Source organism: Panulirus ornatus, chromosome 4 (assembly GCF_036320965.1).
Source record: "Panulirus ornatus isolate Po-2019 chromosome 4, ASM3632096v1, whole genome shotgun sequence".
NCBI lineage: Eukaryota > Metazoa > Arthropoda > Malacostraca > Decapoda > Palinuridae > Panulirus > Panulirus ornatus.
In genome coordinates this window covers 69241361-69266450 of record NC_092227.1, presented here as the reverse complement: position 1 = coordinate 69266450, position 25090 = coordinate 69241361, and the positions used below count along the sequence as shown (strand labels likewise).

Here is a 25090-nt window from a genome sequence, read left to right as displayed (position 1 = left end):
TACATTCACTGATAACCAATCACTTTCCTCTCTTCCTACACGTACACATGCCTTACATCCTCGATAAAAACTTTTCACTGCTTCTAACAACTTGCCTCCCACACCATATATTCTTAATACCTTCCACAGAGCATCTCTATCAACTCTATCATATGCCTTCTCCAGATCCATAAATGCTACATACAAATCCATTTGCTTTTCTAAGTATTTCTCACATACATTCTTCAAAGAAAAGCGGGGGGCTGGAAATCCTCCCCTCTCGTTTTTTTTTTTTAATTTTCCAAAAGAAGGAACAGAGAAGAGGGCCAGGTGAGGATATTCCCTCAAAGGCCCAGTCCTCTGTTCTTAACGCTACCTCGCTATCGCGGGAAATGGCGAATAGTATGAAAAAAAAAAAAAAAAAAAAATATATATATATATATATATATATATATATATATATATATATATATATATATATATATATATCTTTTCTTTCTTTCAAACTATTCGCCATTTCCCGCATTAGCGAGGTAGCGTTAAGAACAGAGGACTGGGCCTTTGAGGGAATACCCTCACCTGGCCCAATTCTCTGTTCCTTCTTTTGGAAAAAAAAAAAAAGAGAAGGGAGGATTTCCAGCCCCCCCGCTTCCTCCCCTTTTAGTCGCCTTCTACGACACGCAGGGAATACGTGGGAAGTATTCTTTATCCCCTATCCCCATATATATATATATATATATATATATATATATATATATATATATATATATATATATATATATATATATATATATATGGGGTGAGAGAGTATCATTAAATTTTAGGGAAAATAAAAAGATGTTCTGGAAGGAGGTAAATAAAGTGCGTAAGACAAGGGAGCAAATGGGAACTTCAGTGAAGGGTGCAAATGGGGAGGTGATAACAAGTAGTGGTGATGTGAGAAGGAGATGGAGTGAGTATTTTGAAGGTTTGTTGAATGTGTTTGATGATAGAGTGGCAGATATAGGGTGTTTTGGTCGAGGTGGTGTGCAAAGTGAGAGGGTTAGGGAAAGTGATTTGGTAAACAGAGAAGAGGTAGTGAAAGCTTTGCGGAAGATGAAAGCCGGCAAGGCAGCGGGTTTGGATGGTATTGCAGTGGAATTTATTAAAAAAGGGGGTGACTGTATTGTTGACTGGTTGGTAAGGTTATTTAATGTATGTATGACTCATGGTGAGGTGCCTGAGGATTGGCGGAATGCGTGCATAGTGCCATTGTACAAAGGCAAAGGGGATAAGAGTGAGTGCTCAAATTACAGAGGTATAAGTTTGTTGAGTATTCCTGGTAAATTATATGGGAGGGTATTGATTGAGAGGGTGAAGGCATGTACAGAGCATCAGATTGGGGAAGAGCAGTGTGGTTTCAGAAGTGGTAGAGGATGTGTGGATCAGGTGTTTGCTTTGAAGAATGTATGTGAGAAATACTTAGAAATGCAAATGGATTTGTATGTAGCATTTATGGATCTGGAGAAGGCATATGATAGAGTTGATAGAGATGCTCTGTGGAAGGTATTAAGAATATATGGTGTGGGAGGCAAGTTGTTAGAAGCAGTGAAAAGTTTTTATCGAGGATGTAAGGCATGTGTACGTGTAGGAAGAGAGGAAAGTGATTGGTTCTCAGTGAATGTAGGTTTGCGGCAAGGGTGTGTGATGTCTCCATGGTTGTTTAATTTGTTTATGGATGGGGTTGTTAGGGAGGTAAATGCAAGAGTTTTGGAAAGAGGGGCAAGTATGAAGTCTGTTGGGGATGAGAGAGCTTGGGAAGTGAGTCAGTTGTTGTTCGCTGATGATACAGCGCTGGTGGCTGATTCATGTGAGAAACTGCAGAAGCTGGTGACTGAGTTTGGTAAAGTGTGTGGAAGAAGAAAGTTAAGAGTAAATGTGAATAAGAGCAAGGTTATTAGATACAGTAGGGTTGAGGGTCAAGTCAATTGGGAGGTGAGTTTGAATGGAGAAAAACTGGAGGAAGTGAAGTGTTTTAGATATCTGGGAGTGGATCTGGCAGCGGATGGAACCATGGAAGCGGAAGTGGATCATAGGGTGGGGGAGGGGGCGAAAATTCTGGGGGCCTTGAAGAATGTGTGGAAGTCGAGAACATTATCTCGGAAAGCAAAAATGGGTATGTTTGAAGGAATAGTGGTTCCAACAATGTTGTATGGTTGCGAGGTGTGGGCTATGGATAGAGTTGTGCGCAGGAGGATGGATGTGCTGGAAATGAGATGTTTGAGGACAATGTGTGGTGTGAGGTGGTTTGATCGAGTGAGTAACGTAAGGGTAAGAGAGTTGTGTGGAAATAAAAAGAGCGTGGTTGAGAGAGCAGAAGAGGGTGTTTTGAAGTGGTTTGGGCACATGGAGAGAATGAGTGAGGAAAGATTGACCAAGAGGATATATGTGTCGGAGGTGGAGGGAACGAGGAGAAGAGGGAGACCAAATTGGAGGTGGAAAGATGGAGTGAAAAAGATTTTGTGTGATCGGGGCCTGAACATGCAGGAGGGTGAAAGGAGGGCAAGGAATAGAGTGAATTGGAGCGATGTGGTATACTGGGGTTGACGTGCTGTCAGTGGATTGAATCAAGGCATGTGAAGCGTCTGGGGTAAACCATGGAAAGCTGTGTAGGTATGTATATTTGCATGTGTGGACGTATGTTTATACATGTGTATGGGGGGGGGGGTTGGGCCATTTCTTTCGTCTGTTTCCTTGCGCTACCTCGCAAACGCGGGAGACAGCGACAAAGTATAATAAAAAAATAAATAAATATATATATATATATATATATATATATATATATATATATATATATATATATATATATATATATATATATACATCTGCCACTCTATTTAGTCGAGGTGGTGTGCAAACTGAGAGGGTTAGGAAAAATGATTTGGTAAACAGAGAAGAGGTAGTAAAAGCTTTGCGGAAGATGAAAGCCGGCAAGGCTGGTTTCAGAATTGGTAGAGGATGTGTGGATCAGGTGTTTGCTTTGAAGAATGTATGTGAGAAATACTTAGAAAAGCAAATGGATTAGTATGCAGCATTTATGGATCTGGAGAAGGCATATGATAGAGTTGATAGAGATGCTCTGTGGAAGGTATTAAGAATATATGGTGTGGGAGGCAAGTTGTTAGAAGCAGTGAAAAGTTTTTATCGAGGATGTAAGGCATGTGTACGTGTAGGAAGAGAGGAAAGTGATTGGTTCTCAGTGAATGTAGGTTTGCGGCAGGGGTGTGTGATGTCTCCATGGTTGTTTAATTTGTTTATGGATGGGGTTGTTAGGGAAGTGAATGCAAGAGTTTTGGAAAGAGGGGCAAGTATGAAGTCTGTTGTGGATGACAGAGCTTGGGAAGTGAGTCAGTTGTTGTTCGCTGATGATACAGCGCTGGTGGCTGATTCATGTGAGAAACTGCAGAAGCTGGTGACTGAGTTTGGTAAAGTGTGTGAAAGAAGAAAGTTAAGAGTAAATGTGAATAAAAGCAAGGTTATTAAGTACAGTAGGGTTGAGGGTCAAGTCAATTGGGAGGTAAGTTTGAATGGGGAAAAACTGGATGAAGTAAAGTGTTTTAGATATCTGGGAGTGGATCTGGCAGCGGATGGAACCATGGAAGCGGAAGTGGATCATAGGGTGGGGGAGGGGGCAAAAATCCTGGGAGCCTTGAAGAATGTGTGGAAGTCGAGAACATTATCTCGGAAAGCAAAAATGGGTATGTTTGAAGGAACAGTGGTTCCAACAATTTTGTATGGTTGCGAGGTGTGGGCTATGGGTAGAGTTGTGCGCAGGAGGGTGGATGTGCTGGAAATGAGATGTTTGAGGACAATGTGTGGTGTGCGTTGGTTTGATCGAGTAAGTAACGTAAGGGTAAGAGAGATGTGTGGAAATAAAAAGAGCGTGGTTGAGAGAGCAGAAGAGGGTGTTTTGAAATGGTTTGGGCACATGGAGAGAATGAGTGAGGAAAGATTGACCAAGAGGATATATGTGTCGGAGGTGGAGGGGACGAGGAGAAGTGGGAGACCAAATTGGAGGTGGAAAGATGGAGTGAAAAAGATTTTGTGTGATTGGGGCCTGAACATGCAGGAGGGTGAAAGGAGGGCAAGGAATGGATTGAATTGGATCGATGTGGTATACCGGGGTTGACGTGCTGTCAGTGGATTGAATCAGGGCATGTGAAGCGTCTGGGGAAAGCTGTGTAGGTATATATATTTGCGTGGGTGGACGTGTATGTATATACATGTGTATGGGGGTGGGTTGGGCCATTTCTTTCGTCTGTTTCCTTGCGCTACCTCGCAAACGCGGGAGACAGCGACAAAGTATAATAAAAAAATAAATAAATATATATATATATATATATATATATATACATCTGCCACTCTATTTAGTCGAGGTGGTGTGCAAAGTGAGAGGGTTAGGAAAAATGATTTGGTAAACAGAGAAGAGGTAGTAAAAGCTTTGCGGAAGATGAAAGCCGGCAAGGCTGGTTTCAGAATTGGTAGAGGATGTGTGGATCAGGTGTTTGCTTTGAAGAATGTATGTGAGAAATACTTAGAAAAGCAAATGGATTAGTATGTAGCATTTATGGATCTGGAGAAGGCATATGATAGAGTTGATAGAGATGCTCTGTGGAAGGTATTAAGAATATATGGTGTGGGAGGCAAGTTGTTAGAAGCAGTGAAAAGTTTTTATCGAGGATGTAAGGCATGTGTACGTGTAGGAAGAGAGGAAAGTGATTGGTTCTCAGTGAATGTAGGTTTGCGGCAGGGGTGTGTGATGTCTCCATGGTTGTTTAATTTGTTTATGGATGGGGTTGTTAGGGAAGTGAATGCAAGAGTTTTGGAAAGAGGGGCAAGTATGAAGTCTGTTGTGGATGACAGAGCTTGGGAAGTGAGTCAGTTGTTGTTCACTGATGATACAGCGCTGGTGGCTGATTCATGTGAGAAACTGCAGAAGCTGGTGACTGAGTTTGGTAAAGTGTGTGAAAGAAGAAAGTTAAGAGTAAATGTGAATAAAAGCAAGATTATTAAGTACAGTAGGGTTGAGGGTCAAGTCAATTGGGAGGTAAGTTTGAATGGGGAAAAACTGGATGAAGTAAAGTGTTTTAGATATCTGGGAGTGGATCTGGCAGCGGATGGAACCATGGAAGCGGAAGTGGATCATAGGGTGGGGGAGGGGGCAAAAATCCTGGGAGCCTTGAAGAATGTGTGGAAGTCGAGAACATTATCTCGGAAAGCAAAAATGGGTATGTTTGAAGGAACAGTGGTTCCAACAATTTTGTATGGTTGCGAGGCGTGGGCTATGGGTAGAGTTGTGCGCAGGAGGGTGGATGTGCTGGAAATGAGATGTTTGAGGACAATGTGTGGTGTGCGTTGGTTTGATCGAGTAAGTAACGTAAGCGTAAGAGAGATGTGTGGAAATAAAAAGAGCGTGGTTGAGAGAGCAGAAGAGGGTGTTTTGAAATGGTTTGGGCACATGGAGAGAATGAGTGAGGAAAGATTGACCAAGAGGATATATGTGTCGGAGGTGGAGGGGACGAGGAGAAGTGGGAGACCAAATTGGAGGTGGAAAGATGGAGTGAAAAAGATTTTGTGTGATCGGGGCCTGAACATGCAGGAGGGTGAAAGGAGGGCAAGGAATGGATTGAATTGGATCGATGTGGTATACCGGGGTTGACGTGCTGTCAGTGGATTGAATCAGGGCATGTGAAGCGTCTGGGGAAAGCTGTGTAGGTATATATATTTGCGTGGGTGGACGTGTATGTATATACATGTGTAGGGGGTGGGTTGGGCCATTTCTTTCGTCTGTTTCCTTGCGCTACCTATATACATATATATATATATATATATATATATATATATATATATATATATATATATATATATTTTTTTTTTTTTTTATACTTTGTCGCTGTCTCCCGCGTTTGCGAGGTAGCGCAAGGAAACAGACGAAAGAAATGGCCCAACCCCCCCCATACACATGTACATACACACGTCCACACACGCAAATATACATACCTACACAGCTTTCCATGGTTTACCCCGGACGCTTCACATGCCTTGATTCAATCCACTGACAGCACGTCAACCCCTGTATACCACATCGCTCCAATTCACTCTATTCCTTGCCCTCCTTTCACCCTCCTGCATGTTCAGGCCCCGATCACACAAAATCCTTTTCACTCCATCTTTCCACCTCCAATTTGGTCTCCCTCTTCTCCTCGTTCCCTCCACCTCCGACACATATATCCTCTTGGTCAATCTTTCCTCACTCATTCTCTCCATGTGCCCAAACCACTTCAAAACACCCTCTTCTGCTCTCTCAACCATGCTCTTTTTATTTCCACACATCTCTCTTACCCTTACGTTACTTACTCGATCAAACCACCTCACACCACACATTGTCCTCAAACATCTCATTTCCAGCACATCCATCCTCCTGCGCACAACTCTATCCATAGCCCACGCCTCGCAACCATACAACATTGTTGGAACCACTATTCCTTCAAACATATATATATATATATATATATATATATATATATATATATATATATATATATATATATATATATATATTTTTTTTTTTGCTTTGTCGCTGTCTCCCGCATTTGCCAGGTAGCGCAAGGAAACAGATGAAAGAAATGGCCCAACCCACCCCCATACACATGTATATACATACGTCCACACACGCAAATATACATACCTACACAGCTTTCCATGGTTTACCCCAGACGCTTCACATGCCTTGATTCAATCCACTGACAGCACGTCAACCCCGGTATACCACATCGCTCCAATTCACTCTATTCCTTGCCCTCCTTTCACCCTCCTGTATGTTCAGGCCCCGATCACACAAAATCTTTTTCACTCCATCTTTCCACCTCCAATTTGGTCTCCCTCTTCTCCTCGTTCCCTCCACCTCCGACACATATATTCTCTTGGTCAATCTTTCCTCACTCATTCTCTCCATGTGCCCGAACCATTTCAAAACACCCTCTTCTGCTCTCTCAACCACGCTCTTTTTATTTCCACACATCTCTCTTACCCTTACGTTACTTACTCGATCAAACCACCTCACACCACACATTGTCCTCAAACATCTCATTTCCAGCACATCCATCCTCCTGCGCACAACTCTATCCATAGCCCACGCCTCGCAACCATACAACATTGTTGGAACCACTATTCCTTCAAACATACCCATTTTTGCTTTCCGAGATAATGTTCTCAACTTCCACACATTCTTCAAGGCTCCCAGAATTTTCACCCCCTCCCCCACCCTATGATCCACTTCCACTTCCATGGTTCCATCCGCTGCCAGATCCACTCCCAGATATCTAAAACACTTCACTTCCTCCAGTTTTTCTCCATTCAAACTCACCTCCCAATTGACTTGACTCTCAACCCTACTGTACCTAATAACCTTGCTCTTATTCACATTTACTCTTAACTTTCTTCTTTCACACACTTTACCAAACTCAGTCACCAGCTTCTGCAGTTTCTCACATGAATCAGCCACCAGCGCTGTATCATCAGCGAACAACAACTGACTCACTTCCCAAGCTCTCTCATCCCCAACAGACTTCATACTTGCCCCTCTTTCCAAAACTCTTGCATTCACCTCCCTAACAACCCCATCCATAAACAAATTAAACAACCATATATATATATATATATATATATATATATATATATATATATATATATATATATATATATAATCCCTGGGGATAGGGGAGAAAGAATACTTCTCACGTATTCCCTGCGTGTCGTAGAAGGCAACTAAAAGGGGAGGGAGCGGGGCGCTGGAAATCCTCCCCTCTCGTTTTTTAATTTTCCAAAAGAAGGTACAGAGAAGGGAGCCAAGAGAGCATATTCCCTTAAAGGCTCAGTCTTCTGTTCTTAACGCTACCTCGCTAACGCAGGAAATGGCGAATAGTATGAAAAAAAAAAAATATATATATATATATATATATATATATATATATATATATATATATACACTGGGAGGCAAGTTTGAATGGAAAAAACTGTAGGAAGTGCGGTGTTTTAGATATCTGGGAGCGGATTTAGCAGCAGAAGGAACCATGGAAGCAGAAGTGTCACAGGGTGGGGAGGGAGTGAAGGTTCTGGAAGTATTGAAGAATGTGTGGAAGGCGAGAATGTTATTTCAGAGAGCAAAAATGGGTATGTTTAATGGAAAAGTGGTTCCAAATATGTTATATGGTTTTGAGGCATGGGCCCAGATCGCTCAAAATCTTTTTCACTCCATCCTTCCACCTCCAATTTGGTCTCCCACTTCTCCTTCCCTCCATCTCTGATGCATATATCCTCTTTGTCAATCTTTCCTCACTCGTTCTCTCCATGTGACTAAACCATTTCAATACACCCTCTTCTGCTCTCTCAACCACACTCTTTTTATTACCACACATCTCTCTTACTCTTTCATTACTTACATGATCAAACCACCTCAAACCACATATTGTCTTCAAACACCTCATTTCCATCACATCCACCCTCCTCCGCACAACTCTATCTATAGCCCACGCCTATAGGAACCACTATTCCTTCTAGCATATCCATTTTTCTCTCTAAGATAACGTTCTGGCCTTCCACACATTCTTCAACAGTCCCAGAACTTTTGCCCCCTCCCCCACCCTGTGACTCACTTCTACTTCCATGGTTCTATCTACTGCTATATCCACTCCAAGATATCTAAAACACTTCAATTCCACATACATTCTCTTCTCTTCCTCTACATCCAATCACCACCCCCATGTCAGCGAAGTAGCACTAGAAAACAGACGTAGAAAGGCCACATCCACACACACTCATTCTCTAGCTGCCATGTGTAATGCATCGAAACTATAGATCCTTATCCACATCCAGGCTAAACAAACCTTTCCATGGTTTACCCCAGATGTTTCACATGCCCTGGTTCAGTCTACTGATGGCATGTCAACTCCAATACACTACACCATTCCAAATCACTCTATTCAATGCACACCTTTCACTATCTTACACCTTCAGGCCCTGATTGCTCAAAATCTTCTTCACCCTAACCTTCTGCCTTCAATTTGGTCTTCTTCTTCACCTTGTTCCATCCACTTCTGACACATATCCACTCTGTCAACCTTTCTTTGCTCATTCTCTCCATATGTCCAAACAATTTCAACATATCCTCTTCTGTTCTCACAACCGTACACTTTTTATTTCAACACATCTCTCTCACTCTTTCACTACTTACTTGATCAAACCATCTCACACCACATACCGTCCTCAAACATTTCATTTCTAACACATCCACTCTTCTCCCCACAACCCGATCTATAACACACACCTTGCAACCATATAATACTATTGGAACTACTATTCCTTCAAACATAACAATTTATTCCCTTTCTTTCCGCACTTTCTTCAGCGCTCCCAGAACCCTTGCCAGCTCCCCCACCCTACGACCCGCCCCCACTTCTATGGTTCCATTCACTGCCTAGTCCAATCCCAGATATCCTAAACACTTCACTTCCTCCAATTTTTCTCCATTCAAACTTACATCCCAATTAACTTGTCCCTCTAACCCAGTGAACCTAATAACCTTGCTTTTATTCACATTTACTCTCAACTTTCTCCTTGCATACAATTTTCCAACCTCAGTCACCAACTTCTGCAGTTTCTCAGATGAATCAGCCACCAGCGCTGTATTATTGGTGAACAACTGACTCACTTCCCAGGACTGCTTATTTCCAACAGACTGCGTACTTGCCCCCATCTTTAAGGCTCCTGCATTTACCTCTGTTACCACCACATCCATAAACAAATTAAACATCCATGGAGACATCACACACCCCTGCTGCAGACAAACCTTCACCAGGAACCATTCACCCTCCTCTCTTCCTATTCATACAAACGCTTTACACCCTTGATTAAAACTTCTACTTCTAGCAGCTTATCTCCCACACTATGTTTTCTTAAGACCCTACACAAAGTCTCTTATCAACCCTATCATATGCCTTTTCCACACCCATAAATGCTAAATACAAATCCATTTGTTTTTCTAGACTGTATTTCCACACAAACTCTTCAAAGAAAACACTTGATCCACACATCCTCTACCACTTCTGAAACCAAACTGCTCCTCCCCAATCTGATGCTATGTACATGCCTTCACCCTCTCAATCAATAAAATCCCTAACAATTTACCATGTATACTCAAACTTATGCCTCTATGTATATCACACTTATGCCTCTGTCATTTGAACATTCACCTTTATCCCCTTACCTTTATATGGCACTATACATGCATTCCATCAATCCCTAAGCACCTTACCATGATCCATACATATACTGAATATCCTTAAAAACCAATCAACAACACAGTCACACCCTTTCTTAACAAATTTGACAGCAATTCTGACAATAATAAAAAAAAGAAGCAAATTCAGTTTAGAAATCAACTTAGAAAATAAGTTCAATATACACAAATGCCCAGAGCATCATTACGAAATGTGATGAACTTATATCCTATGCAGTTACTGAAAAAACGAAAATTATTGCAATCTCAGAAACGTGGGTAAACTCTGAGAATAAACACTTAATCACCGAGTTAGCAATACCTGGACACAAACTATTTACGAAAGATCGCTTGTACAGGGTGGGTGGTGGTTTTGATCAATACTGATAACAATCTAAGCACTATTAAGCAAAGCAGACACACACACACTTACAACCCTCTTTATGTTGACATTATCAACAAGTTCAAAAGAAACTGCCTCAATGTTATTTACAGACCCTCTAAGCAAAAAGAAGACAACGATATCATACAATGAAATCAAAACTATAATAAACAGTAAAGAGGTTATAATGGTAGGAGACTTCAAAAGTCCAACATAAACTGAAACATGTTAACAGGTGACTGAGAAGGAACAAGACTAACGAAACTGATTGAAGACACTTTTCTAGAACAGTTAATCAAAAAACTAACTCGAGGTAAAAACATTCTTGATTTTGTCCACACCAGTGACACAATCAACTCTTGTGAAGTAGGCGAGAGTTTGTCAAACAGCAATCACAGTTTGATAAGATTAGTGATAAATTCAGATCACGAAATAAATGACAACAAACTCTTGATCCCAGATTGCAGGAGAGCAAATTTTGAAATATCAAACAAGAAATTCACATTATCAATTGGACAAAACTTCTTGACGTTTACACAGTAGAGAAAATCTGGAATATTTCTAAAAAACACACTATTCAAGTTTGAAAATATACATATTACTCATATTATGAAGAGAACTTGCAATATTTCAAAACCATTATGGAAGAATAAGAAAACAGAGGGACTAATTTGCCAAAAGAAGAAAACATAAGAAATCCAAATCAATAGGAACCAATAAAAATCTTCAGGAATTAATCAAAATCCACAGAGAGTGCAAGAAGGACATAAGACAGAGTAAACACGAGGAAGGAAAAAATAATATCCTTGAAAGTAAAGAATAATCCTAAGGAAATCTTCAAATAAGAAAAATGAAGACAGTAAAAGAAAGAATTGGACCATTATGAATCAAGCATGACATACTACTGATGACAAGGAAATGGCTATCAAACTAAATCATTCTTTTAACTCTATATTCTCAATTGAAGAAACATCTCAAATACCTTAACCAATGAAATTGTTTCCAGGATCTGATAAAGAAGAGATGAAGGTTAAAGAAATAAAGAGCTCTGAAGTACTTAAATTCCTGGACCAATTAAATCCTAACAAATCCAATTGCCCAGATAACTTAGCTCTAAGATTTTTAAAGGAGGTCAGGAGACAACTGATACACCCAATAACAAAAATATTCAACAAATCTCTATCAGATGGTCAGGTGCCAACTGACCAGAAACTAGCAAACGTTACTCCTTTATATAAAAAAGGAAACTAAAAGTTAAAAAAGGAAACTAAAAGTGTGCCTTGCACTACCACCCTATTAGCCTCACATCAGGAATAGGTACAATGATGGAAAAAATTATAAAATAAAATTGTCACCTTTACAGAACACAAAATCATATAGGACAACCAACACAGTTTCTGCTATCAAAGATCCTGCCTAAACAAGTTGCTGGAATTTTCTAATGTTATCTATCAGAACTGGGACAAAAAAATACCATCTAATGTAGTATATTCAATTTCCAAAAGGCTTTCAATAAAGTCCCTCAAAAGAGACTTGTACATAAACTTAAAGCACACGGAATCCAGAAAGAACTCTGTACATGGATCAGAGACTGGCTTACCAGAAGACAGCAACATGTAGTATTAAATGGCTAAGCCTCAGATTAATGACCTAGGACTCAGCCTCATATCTAAGATCTACAATTCTGCTTATGATACTAAACTAGAAGGTAGAGCTGTACACAGACAGACAGCAAAATGATTCAAAGAGATCTTAACTTACTAGCAGAGTGGTCAGACTGATGGCTAATGAAGTTTAATGCAGACAAGTGTAAAGTTAAATACTTTGGAGACAAGACTATATGTTATAACAACAAACTATTCAAAAACTCTCTAACTAAAGTAGATGAAGAAAAGGACCTTGGAGCTGTCATGAGCAACAATTTGAAATACACTAAAAAGTGTCAAGCAGCAAAAAAGGCAACCAAATGTTATGTTTCATACCCAGGAGCATAGATTACAAGACACCACAAATAATTCTCACACTTTACAATTCTCCAAAAAGACCACAACTTAAATACGCAGTCCAGTTTTGGTTCCCAAACTATTAAAAGAAGAGGAAAAATTAGAGCAAGTGCAAAGATGAGCGAAAAAATTTATCCCATCCCTAAGAAATATGACATAAAGAAGAGGCTAAAATGAATGGATCTTTTTTCCCTTAACAAACGTAGACCTTGTGGCGACTTAATCCAAATGTTCAAAATTCTGAACAAGTTCAATAAAGGAAACCACGAGCATCTTTTTGAAATACAAGAAAATAGAGTTACTGGGACAAATAGAATAAAACTCAAAGCTAAATGATGCAGTAGAGTCACGGGTGAAAGCTTCTTTTCCTATAGGTGTGTTGAGCACTGTAATAAGTTAGTGTCAGACATAAAGGATGCTAAAACTATAAATATCTTTGAAAGTTGTTTAGACAAATATTTTGTAAAAACAAATTCAGGTATACTCTAGGAAAAATTCCAGAAATAAACGTATAAACGACAGTGGTAACGGGTACACTAGAAGGATAATGTGCAGCAGTGGGGAGTCGGTTATAGCTAAAAAACTACTGAGGGAAATTACATTTCTTTTTTTGTCAAGTTATATCTTATTTTTCTTTTTAGAAAACTGAGTCATGGGACAATCAGGCCTCCTGTTGCCTGCCTTTCTTATGTAAATTCATGTAAACACTCCCGCTGCCTTGCTGCATTTCAACTTATGCAGGGCTTTTACTACCTCTTCTCCCTCAACCAAACCACTCTCCATGACTCTCTCACTTTGCATACCACCCTGATCAAAACACTCTAAACTGGCTACTCTATCATCAAACATATCTAACAGTCTTTCAAAATACTGATTACATCTACTCCTCACTTCATCACTACCTGTTATCACTTCCCCTTTAGTCCCCTTCACCAATGTTCCCATTTGTTCTCAAGTCACACATTATTTACCTCCTTCCAAAGCATCTTTTTATTCTCCCTAAAGTTTAATGATACTCTATCACCCAACTCTCAATTGCCCTCTTTTTCAACCCCTGCACCTTCCTCTTAACTCCTATCACTTTCATTAATAAATCTCCAAATCATTTGCACTCCTTCCCTGTAAGTTCTCTTTTATAAGCAACAGTACTTCTTTATCCCACCTCTCACTACCTTTTCTAATCTGCCCACTTCTCACCTTTTGCATGTCACATGCATCTTTTGCACATGCCATCACCACTTCCCTAAATACCTCCCATTCTTCATCCACTCCCCTCACTTCATTTGCTCTCATCTTTTGCCATTCAACACTCAATCTCTGCTGGTATTTCTTCACACAAGTCTCCTTGCCATGCTCACTTACTCTCACCATTCTCTTTTCCCCAACATTGTTTTCTCTTTTGAAAAATTCTCTGTAGAAATCTTCACCATCCCCTCCACAAGATAATGGTAAGACATCCCACCTACCCCTCTCAGCACATTTACATCTAAAAGTCTCTTTCACACACCTATCAATTAATACATAATCTAATAATGCCCACAGACCATCTCCACTACTCACATACATATACTTGTGTATATCTCTCTTTTTGGTTCTCAGTGAATGTAGATTTGCAGCAGGGGTGTGTGATGTCTCCATGGTTGTTTAATTTGTTTATGGATGGGCTTGTTAGGGAGGTGAATGCAAGAGTTTTGGAAAGAGGCGCAAGTATGCAGTCTGTTGTGGATGAAAGAGCTTGGGAAGTGAGTCAGTTGTTGTTCAGTGATGATACAGCACTGGTGGCTGATTCATGTGAGAAACTGCAGAAACTGGTGGCTGAGTTTGGTAAAGTGTGTGAAAGAAGAAAGTTGAGAGTTAATGTGAATAAGAACAAGGTTATTAGGTACAGTAGGGTTGAGGGACAAGTCAACTGGGAGGTAAGTTTGAATGGAGAAAAACTGGAGGAAGTGAAGTGTTTTAGATATTTGGGAGTGGATTAGGCAGCGAATGGAACCATGGAAGCGGAAGTGAATCATAGGGTGGGGGAGGGGGCGAAAGTTCTGGGAGCGTTGAAGAATGTGTGGAAGTCGAGAACATTATCTCCGAAAGCAAAAATGGGTATGTTTGAAGGAATAGTGGTTTCAACAATGTTATATGGTTGCCAGGCGTGGGCTATGGATAGAGTTGTGTGGAGGAGGGTGGATGTGCTGGAAATGAGATGTTTGAGGACAATACGTAGTGTGAGGTGGTTTGATCGAGTAAGCAATAATAGGGTAAGAGAGATGTGTGGTAATAAAAAGAGTGTGGCTGAAAGAGCAAAAGAGGGTGTTTTGAAATGGTTTGGTCACATGGAGAGAATGAGTGAGGAAAAATTGACCAAGAGGATATATGTGTCAGAGGTGGAGGGAACGAGGAGAAGTGGGAGACCAAATTGGAGGTGGAAAGATGGAGTGAAAAAGATTTTGAGTGATCGGGGCCTGAACATGCAGGAGGGAGAAAGGCGTGCAAGGAATAGCGTGAGTTGGAACGATGTGGTATACCGGGGTCGATGTGCTGTCAATGGATTGAACCAGGGCATGTGAAGCGTCTGGGGTAAACCACGGAAAGTTCTGTGGGGCCTGGATGTGGAAAGGGAGCTGTGGTTTCAGTGCATTATTACATGACAGTTAGAGATTGAGTGTGAACAAATGTGGCCTTTGTTGTCTTTTCCCAGAGCTACCTTGCGCACACGAGGGGAGAGGGGTTTGTTATTTCATGTGTGGAGGGGTGGTGATGGGAATGAATAAAGGCAGACAGTATGAATTATGTACATGTGTATATATGTATATGTCTGCGTGTATATATATATGTATACGTTGAGATGTATAGGTATGTATATTTGCATGTGTGGACGTGTATGTATACACATGTGTATGTGGGTGGGTTGGGCCATTCTTTCGTCTGTTCCCTTGCGCTACCCTGCTAACGCGGGAGACTGCGACAAAGCAAAATAAAATATATATAATATCTCTCTTTTTAAAACAGGTATTCCCAATCACCAGTCTTTTATCAGCACAACTCCACAAGCTCTTCACCATTTCCATTCATAACACTAAATACCCCATGCGCACCCATTATACTCTCAACTGCCACATTACTTACCTTCAAATTTAAATCACACTTCACTAATACCCAGTCTCGAGCACCAAAACTGCTGACATAATCACTCAGTTACTCCCAAAACATTGCCTCTCATGATCTTTCTTTCTTTCTTCTTGTAGTCAGATGCATAAGCACCAATGATCACCCATCTTTTGCCATCCACTCCACTTTACCCACATTAATCCAGAATTTACTTCCTTACACTCTATCAGAAATTCCAACACTAAATTATAAGGAAAGCCTAAAGGCTTTGAATTTGCTCACCCTAAAAGAGAGGAGTGAGGGGTAACCTAATGACATTTATCTATGCACATGTTGAGATACAGCACTGAAAATACATAACATCATACTAAGCAACATGCTTGTTAAAAACTATGTTAACAAGTACCTTTACAGAATATGGGTGATGGATAAATGGAACAGAATGACTGAGGACATGGTTAATGTAGACACCACAAAAACACATACAAGATATATCATACTAGAGAAAGTTGAAGAGCTAGGGCCTCAGAAATGTAAATCTCCATCCCTATAGAGGAGAAATAGGAATTACAAACAGGTAATTAGAATCAGGCAGAGAAGAAGAGAGGTAAAATAGTGACATTTCAGTATATTTCACATTCATTGAAATTTTTCTCATCTGTGTCACTGAACTGTAAAAGTTGAAAAAGTATTTACAGTTGAAAAAATATGAGTCTACTTGGTCGATGAGGAAAAATATAAAAAATCAAAATTATTGTATCACTAGAGCCATCTGTAATAGTTAAAATAAAATTTGCATAGGAATCACAAAAGTGTTAGCCATAGATTACTAACAAAGCAAATGACAAAAACCAACCTTCATCCTCTTCTTCCATGTGGTGATGGCCTCCAATATCATCACCATTCATAACAAATTCTTTTTTCATCTGATTTTTACTGTCTTTATTGCGTTGGCCACGTGTTCGCCTTGACTGACTCCGTCTAAATATCTCATCATCAGTATCTGTATCCCCTTCAATGGCAGCCACCTCATCTTGCCTTCGATGACTCGGTCTCCCTCTTTGTGTATCTGAGACAGAAAGACAGTTTAAGTGAATCAAAATAATCAACTATGCTATGAAACACTTCTAACCAACTCCAATTACATCTCTTTTTCCAAAGAACACAAAACCATCCTTATGAGACAATACTTAAAAATAGTCATAAACATACCTCGTACCTAAAAAGGAAAATCACGAAAAACCTATACAAAATCCAACTAAAAACAACTGCTCACCCATCCTTCACTCCTACTGAGTGCTATTAAAACAAAGAACTTTCTTACACTAAGTCCTCATAACTTACATTATATATATTTATATTTATTTTGCTTTGTCGCTGTCTCCCGCGCCTGCGAGGCAGTGCAAGGAAACAGACGAAAGAAATGGCCCAACCCACCCCCACACACATGCACACACACGCACGTCCACACACGCAAACATACACACCCACACATCCCAGTGTACACACATATATACACACATAGACACACACATATACACACATGCACACAATTCACACTGTCTGCCCCTACTCACCCCCATCGCCACCCCGCCACACATGGAATAACATCCCCCTTCCCCCTCATGTGTGCGAGGTAACACTAGGAAAAGACGACAAAGGCCTCATTCATTCACACTCAGTCTCCAGCTGTCATGCAATAATGCCCGAAACCACAGCTCCCTTTCCACATCCAGGCCTCACAGAACTTTCCATGGTTTACCCCAGACGCTTCACATGCCCTGATTCAATCCACTGACAGCACGTCGACCCCAGTATACCACATCGATCTAATTCACTCTATTCCTTGCCCGCCTTCCACCCTCCTGCATGTTCAGGTCCCAATCACTCAAAATCTTTTTCACTCCATCTTTCCACCTCCAATTTGGTCTCCCACTTCTCCTCGTTCCCTCCAACTCCGACACATATATCCTCTTGGTCAATCTTTCCTCACTCATTCTCTCCATGTGCCCAAACCATTTCAAAACACCCTCTTCTGCTCTCTCAATCACGCTTTTTAATTTCCACACATCTCTCTTACCCTTACATTACTTACTCGATCAAACCACCTCACACCACATATTGTCCTCAAACATCTCATTTCCAGCACATCCACCCTCCTGCGCACAACTCTATCCATAGCCCACGCCTCGCAACCATACAACATTGTTGGAACCACTATTCCTTCAAACATACCCATTTTTGCTTTCCGAGATAATGTTCTCGACTTCCACACATTCTTCAAGGTTCCCAGGATTTTCGCCCCCTCCCCCACCCTATGATTTACTTCCACTTCCATGGTTCCATCCGCTGCCAGATCCACTCCCAGACATCTAAAACACTTTACTTCCTCCAGTTTTTCTCCATTCAAACTTACCTCCCAATTGACTTGACCCTCAACCCTACTGTACCTAATAACCTTGCTCTTATTCACATTTACTCTTAACTTTCTTCTTTCACACACTTTACCAAACTCAGTCACCAGCTTCTGCAGTTTCTCACATGAATCAGCCACCAGCGCTGTATCATCAGCGAACAACAACTGACTCACTTCCCAAGCTCTCTCATCCCCAACAGACTTCATACTTGCCCCTCTTTCCAAAACTCTTGCATTCACCTCCCTAACAACCCCATCCATAAACAAATTAAACAACCATGGAGACATCACACACCCCTGCCGCAAACCTACATTCACTGAGAACCAATGAATATATATATTCATATCTATTTATTATACTTTGTCACTGTCTCCCGCGTTAGCGAGGTAGCACAAGGAAACAGACGAAAGAATGGCCCAACCCACCCACATACACATGTATATACATACACGTCCACACATGCACATATACATACCTATACATCTCAACATATACATATATATACACACACATATACATATATACACATGTGCATAATTCATACTGTCTGCCCTTATTCATTCCCATCACCACCCTGCCAAACATGAAATGACAACCCCCTCCCCCCGCACGTGCGCGAGGTAGCGCTAGGAAAAGACAACAAAGGTAACATTCGTTCACACTCAGTCTCTAGCTGTCATGTATAATGCACCGAAACCACAGCTCCCTTTCCACATCCAGGACCCACAAAACTTTTCATGGTTTACCCCAGACGCTTCACATGCCCTGGTTCAATCCATTGATAGCACGTCGACCCCGGTATACCACATCGTTCCAATTCACGCTATTTCTTGCATGCCTTTCACCCTCCTGCATGTTCAGGAGAATTCATTGAGCATTCCTGGGAAATTCTATGGGGTGGGTATTGATTGAGAGGGTGAAGGCATGTACAGAGCATCAGATTGGGGAAGAGCAGTTTGGTTTCAGAAGTGTTAGAGGATGTGTGGATCAGATGTTTGCTTTGAAGAATGTATGTGAGAAATACTTAGAAAAACAGATGGATTTGTATGTAGTATTTATGGATCTGGAGAAGGCATATGATAGTGTTAATAGAGATACTCTGTGGAAGGTATAAAGAGTATATGGTGTGGGAGGTGAGTTGCTAGAAGCATTGAAAAGTTTTTGTCGAGGACGTAAGGCATATGTACAAGTAGGAAGAGAGAACTGTGATTGATTCCTAATGAATGTCGGTTTGTGGCAAGGGTGCGTGATGTCTCCATAGTTGTTCAATTTGTTTATGGATGGGGTAGTTAGGGAGGTGAATGCAAGAGTTTTGGAGAGAGGGGCAAGCCTTGCCGGCTTTCATCTTCCACAAAGCTTTCACTACCTCTTCTCTGTTTACCAAACCATTCTCCCTGACCCTCTCACTTCGCACACCACCTCGACCACAAAACCCTATATCTGCTACTCTATCATCAAACACATTCATGAAACCTCCAAAATACTCACTCCATCTCCTTCTCACTCCACCACTACTTGTTATTACCTCCCCATTAGCCCCTTCACTGATGTTCCCATTTGTTCTTTGTCTTATGCACTTTATTCACTTCCTTCCAAAACATCTTTTTATTCTCCCTAAAATCTAATGATACTCTCTCACCCCAACTCTCATTTGCCCTCTTTTTCACCTCGTGCACCTTTCTCTTGACCTTCTGCCTCTTTCTTTTAAAATCTCCCAGTCATCTGCACTATTTCCCTGCAAAAATTGTCCAAATACCTCTCTCTTCTCTTTCACTAACAATCTTACTTCTTCATCCCATCATTCACTACCCTTTCTAATCTGCCGACCTCCCACCTTTCTCATGCCACAAGCATCTTTTCAGCAAACCATCACTTCTTCCCTAAATACATCCCACTCCCCTCCTACTCCCATTACATCCTTTGCTCTCACCTTTTTCCATTCTGCACTTAATCTCTCAAGGTACTTCTTCACACAAGTCACTTTTCCAAGCTCACTTACTCTCACCACTCTCTTCACCCCAACATTCTCCTTTTCTGAAAACCTACAAATCCTCACCTTTGCCTCCACAAGATAATGATTAGATATCCATCTAGTTGCACCTCTCAGCACATTAACATCCAAAAGTCTCTCTTTCACACCCCTATCAATTAACACTTAATAAAACAATGCTCTCTGGCCATCTCTCCTACTGACATACGTATACTTATGTATATCTCTCTTTTTAAACCAGGTATTCCCAATCATCAGTCCTCTTTCAACACATAAATCTACAAGCTCTTCACCATTTCCTTTTACGACACTGAATACCCCATGTACACCAATTACTCCCTCAATTGCCACATTACTCACCTTTGGATTCAAATTACCCATCACTATAAGCCAGTCTCGTGCATCAAAGCTGCTAACACACTCTCTCAGCTGCTCCCAAAACACTTGTCTCTCATGATCTTTCTTCTCATGACCAGGTTGCATAGGCCCCAATAATCACCTGTCTCTCTCCACCCATTTTCAGTTTTACTTTCTTACACTCTATCACATACTCCCACATCTGCATCAAGAGTAGCCCTACTCCTTCCTTTGCTCTTGTCTTCTCACCAACCCCTGATTTTACTCCCAAGACATTCCCAAACCACTCTTCCCCTTTACTCTTAATCTTCATTTCACTCTCAGCCAGTTCATCCAGGTTTCTTTCCTCAACATACTACCAATCTTTCCTTTTGTCTCATCTTGGTTACATCCACACACATTTAGACAACCCAATCTGAGCCTTCCAGGAGGATGAGCACTCCCTGCAAGACTCTGCTTTCCCTTTTAGAAACTTAGAATACAAGGAGGGGAGGGTTTCTAGACCCCTGCTTCCGTGCCCTTCAGTCGCCTTCTATGACACGCGGGGAATGTGCAGGCAGTATTCTCTCTCCCCTAACCCCAAGGGTTGTTAGGGAGGTTAATGCAAGAGTTTTGGAGAGAGGGGCAGGCATGAAGTCTGTTGCAGATGAGAGGGCTTGGAAAGTGAGTCAGTTGTTGTTCGCTGATGATACAGCGCTGGTGGCTGATTTGGGTGAGAAACTGCAGAAGTTGGTGACTGAGTTTGGTAAAGTGTGAGAAAGAAGAAAGCTGAGAGTAAATGTGAATAAGAGCAAAGTTATCAGTGTATTAGATATCTGGGAAAGGATTTAAGAGTGGATGAAACCATGGAAGCGGAAGTGAGTGACAGGGTGGGGGAGGGGGCAAAGGTTCTGGGAGCACTGAAGAATGTGTGGAAGGTGAGAACGTTATCCCAGAGAGCAAATATGGATGTGTTTGGAGGAATAGTGGTTCCAACAACGTTAATGTTATATGGCTGCAAGGCATGGGCTATAGACAGGGTTCTGTGGAGGAGGGGGGATGTGTTGGAAATAAAATGTTTCAGGACATTATGTGGTGTTAGGTGGTTTGATCGAGTAAGTAATGAAAGGGTAAGAGAGATGTGTGGTAATATAAAGTGTGGTTGACAGGGCAGAAGAAGGTGTATTGAAATGGTTTGGTCACATGGAGAGAATGAGTGAGGAAAGATTGACAAAGAGGATATATGTGTCAGAGGTGGAGGGAACGAGGAGAAATGGGAGACCAAATTGGAGGTGGAAGGATGGAGTGAAAAAGATTTTGAGCAATCACAGCCTGAACATACAGAAGGGTGAAAGGCGTGCAAGGAATAGAGTGAATTGGAACAATGTGGTATACCGGGGTCAACGTGCTGTCAATGGATTGAACCAGGGCATGTGAAGCACCTGGGTTAACCATGGAAAGTTTTGTGGGGCCTGGATGTGGAAAGGGAGCTGTGGTTTTGGTGCATTAGACATGACAGCTAGAGACTGAGTGTGAATGAATGCGGCATTTGTTGTCTTTTCCTCGCGCTACCTCACACTAGTGTGGGGGGGTGCTGTCTCATGAGTGGTGGGGTGGCGATGGAATGGATGAAGGCAGGAAGTAGGAATATGTACATGTGTATATATGTATATGTCTGTGTATGTATATGTATGTATACGTTGAAAAGTAAAGGTATGTATATGTGCATTTGTGTGGGTGTGTGTATGTGGGTGGGTTGGGCCATTCTTTCGTCTGTTTCCTTGCACTACCTCGCCAACGTGGGAGACAGCGACTAAGTATAATACAATAAATAACATATATATTTTTTTCTTTTCATACATATTCGCCATTTCCCGCATTAGCTAAGTAGTATTAAGAACAGAGGACTGAGCCTTAGAAGGAATATCCTTACTTGCCCACTTCTCTGCTCCTTTTGGAAAATTAAAACGATTTCCAGTACCCCGCTCCCTCTCCTTTTAGTTGCCTTCTATGACACATAAGGAATATGTGGAAAGTATTCTTTCTCCCTATCTCCAGGTATGATATATATATATATATATATATATATATATATATATATATATATATATATATATTTTTGCTTTGTCGCTGTCTCCCGCGTTTGCGAGGTAGCGCAAGGAAACAGACGAAAGAAATGGCCCAACCCACCCCCATACACATGTATATACATACGTCCATACACGCAAATATACATACCTACACAGCTTTCCATGGTTTACCCCAGACGCTTCACATGCCCTGATTCAATCCACTGACAGCACGTCAACCCCGGTATACCACATCGATCCAATTCACTCTATTCCTTGCCCTCCTTTCACCCTCCTGCATGTTCAGGCCCCGATCACACAAAATCTTTTTCACTCCATCTTTCCACCTCCAATTTGGTCTCCCACTTCTCCTCGTTCCCTCCACCTCCGACACATATATCCTCTTGGTCAATCTTTCCTCACTCATGCTCTGTGGAAGGTATTAAGAATATATGGCGTGGGAGGCAAGTTGTTAGAAGCAGTGAAATGTTTTTATCGAGGATGTATGGCATGTGTACGTGTAGGAAGAGAGGAAAGTGATTGGTTCTCAGTGAATGTAGGTTTGCGGCAGGGGTGTGTGATGTCTCCATGGTTGTTTAATTTGTTTATGGATGGGGTTGTTAGGGAGGTGAATGCAAGAGTTTTGGAAAGAGGGGCAACTATGAAGTCTGTTGGGGATGAGAGAGCTTGGGAAGTGAGTCAGTTGTTGTTCGCTGATGAGACAGCGCTGGTGGCTGATTCATGTGAGAAACTGCAGAAGCTGGTGACTGAGTTTGGTAAAGTGTGTGAAAGAAGAAAGTTAAGAGTAAATGTGAATATATATATATATATATATATATATATATATATATATATATATATATATATATATATATATATATATATATATATATTTTATTTTACTTATTCATATTTATTTATTTTGCTTTGTCGCTGTCTCCCGCATTTGTGAGGTAGCGCAAGGAAACAGAAGAAAGAAATTGTGTGCATGTGTTTATATGTATGTGTCTGTGTGTGTATATATATGCTGACATTGAGATTTATAGGTATGTATATTTGCGTGTGTGGACGTGTATGTATATACATGTGTATGTGGGTGGATTGGGCCATTTCTTTCATCTGTTTCCTTGCGCTACCTCACTAACGCGGGAGACAGCGACAAAGCAATATAATATAAATAAATAAATATATATATATATATATATATATATATATATATATATATATATATATATATATATATATATATATATATATATATATATCATACAAAGCTCCAACAGCCAGGATCGAACCTGGGACCCCTTGTGTAAGAGGCAGGCATGCTAACCGCTAGGCCAAGGGACTGTATAATAGGAAACAACTATTCGAAATACTAAGTACTCGAATACCCTTCGTCTCACAATGAATATGAATAAAGTGTATATGAACGCGCACCTTCATATGTAAAACGCTATCAGCTGGCTATGTGTTCTGTTCGGAAACAACCAATAGACCCCATTGCTCACCATTGTGAGACGAAGGGTATTCGAGTACTTAGTATTTCGAATAGTTGTTTCCTATTATACAGTCCCTTAGCCCTAGCGGTTAGCATGCCTGCCTCTTGCACAAGGGGTCCCAGGTTCGATCCTGGCTGTTGGAGCTTTGTATGTTCTATGAAGGTGCACGTTCATATACACTTTATTCGTATTCACATAACTCCGCCGCATTGTACAGTCAGGTTCGGTAAAACGCTATCAGCTGGCTATGTGTTCTGTTTGGAAACAACTGACAGACCCCGTTGCTCACCATTGTGAGACAAAGGGTATTCGAGTACTTAGTATTTCGAATAGTTGTTTCCTATTATACAGCCCATTAGCCTACCAGTTAGCATGCCTGCCTCTTGCACAAGGGGTCCCAGGCTCAATCCTAGCTGTTGGAGCTTTGTATGTTCTATGAAGGTGCGCGTTCATATACACTTTATTCGTATATATATATATATATATATTTTTTTTTTTTCAAACTATTCGCCATTTCCCGCGTTAGCGAGGTAGCGTTAAGAACAGAAGACTGGGCCATTGAGGGAATATCCTCACCTGGCTCCCTTCTCTGTTCCTTCTTTTGGAAAATTAAAAAAAATTGAGAGGGGAGGATTTCCAGCCCCCCGCTCCCTCCCCTTTTAGTCGCCTTCTACGACACGCAGGGAATACGTGGGAAGTATTCTTTCTCCCCTATCCCCAGGGATAATATATATATATATATATATATATATATATATATATATATATATATATATATATATATATATATATATATTTTCTTTGTCGCTGTCTCCCGCGTTTGTGAGGTAGCGCAAGGAAACAGACGAAAGAAATGGCCCAACCCACCCCCATACACATGTATATACATACGTCCACACACGCAAATATACATACCTACACAGCTTTCCATGGTTTACCCCAGACGCTTCACATGCCCTGATTCAATCCACTGACAGCACGTCAACCCCGGTATACCA

At 41.0% G+C, this 25090-nt stretch overlaps 1 protein-coding gene across 1 annotated transcript in view; it reads right to left on the bottom strand.

The window, feature by feature from the left end:
• The window catches only part of LOC139767104 (uncharacterized), a 415796-nt gene that overhangs the window by 256262 nt on the left and 134444 nt on the right, over positions 1 to 25090 (bottom strand). Inside the window, 1 exon segment of the mRNA XM_071696092.1 lies at positions 16638 to 16850. Coding sequence (XP_071552193.1) covers positions 16638 to 16850 — 213 coding nt within the window.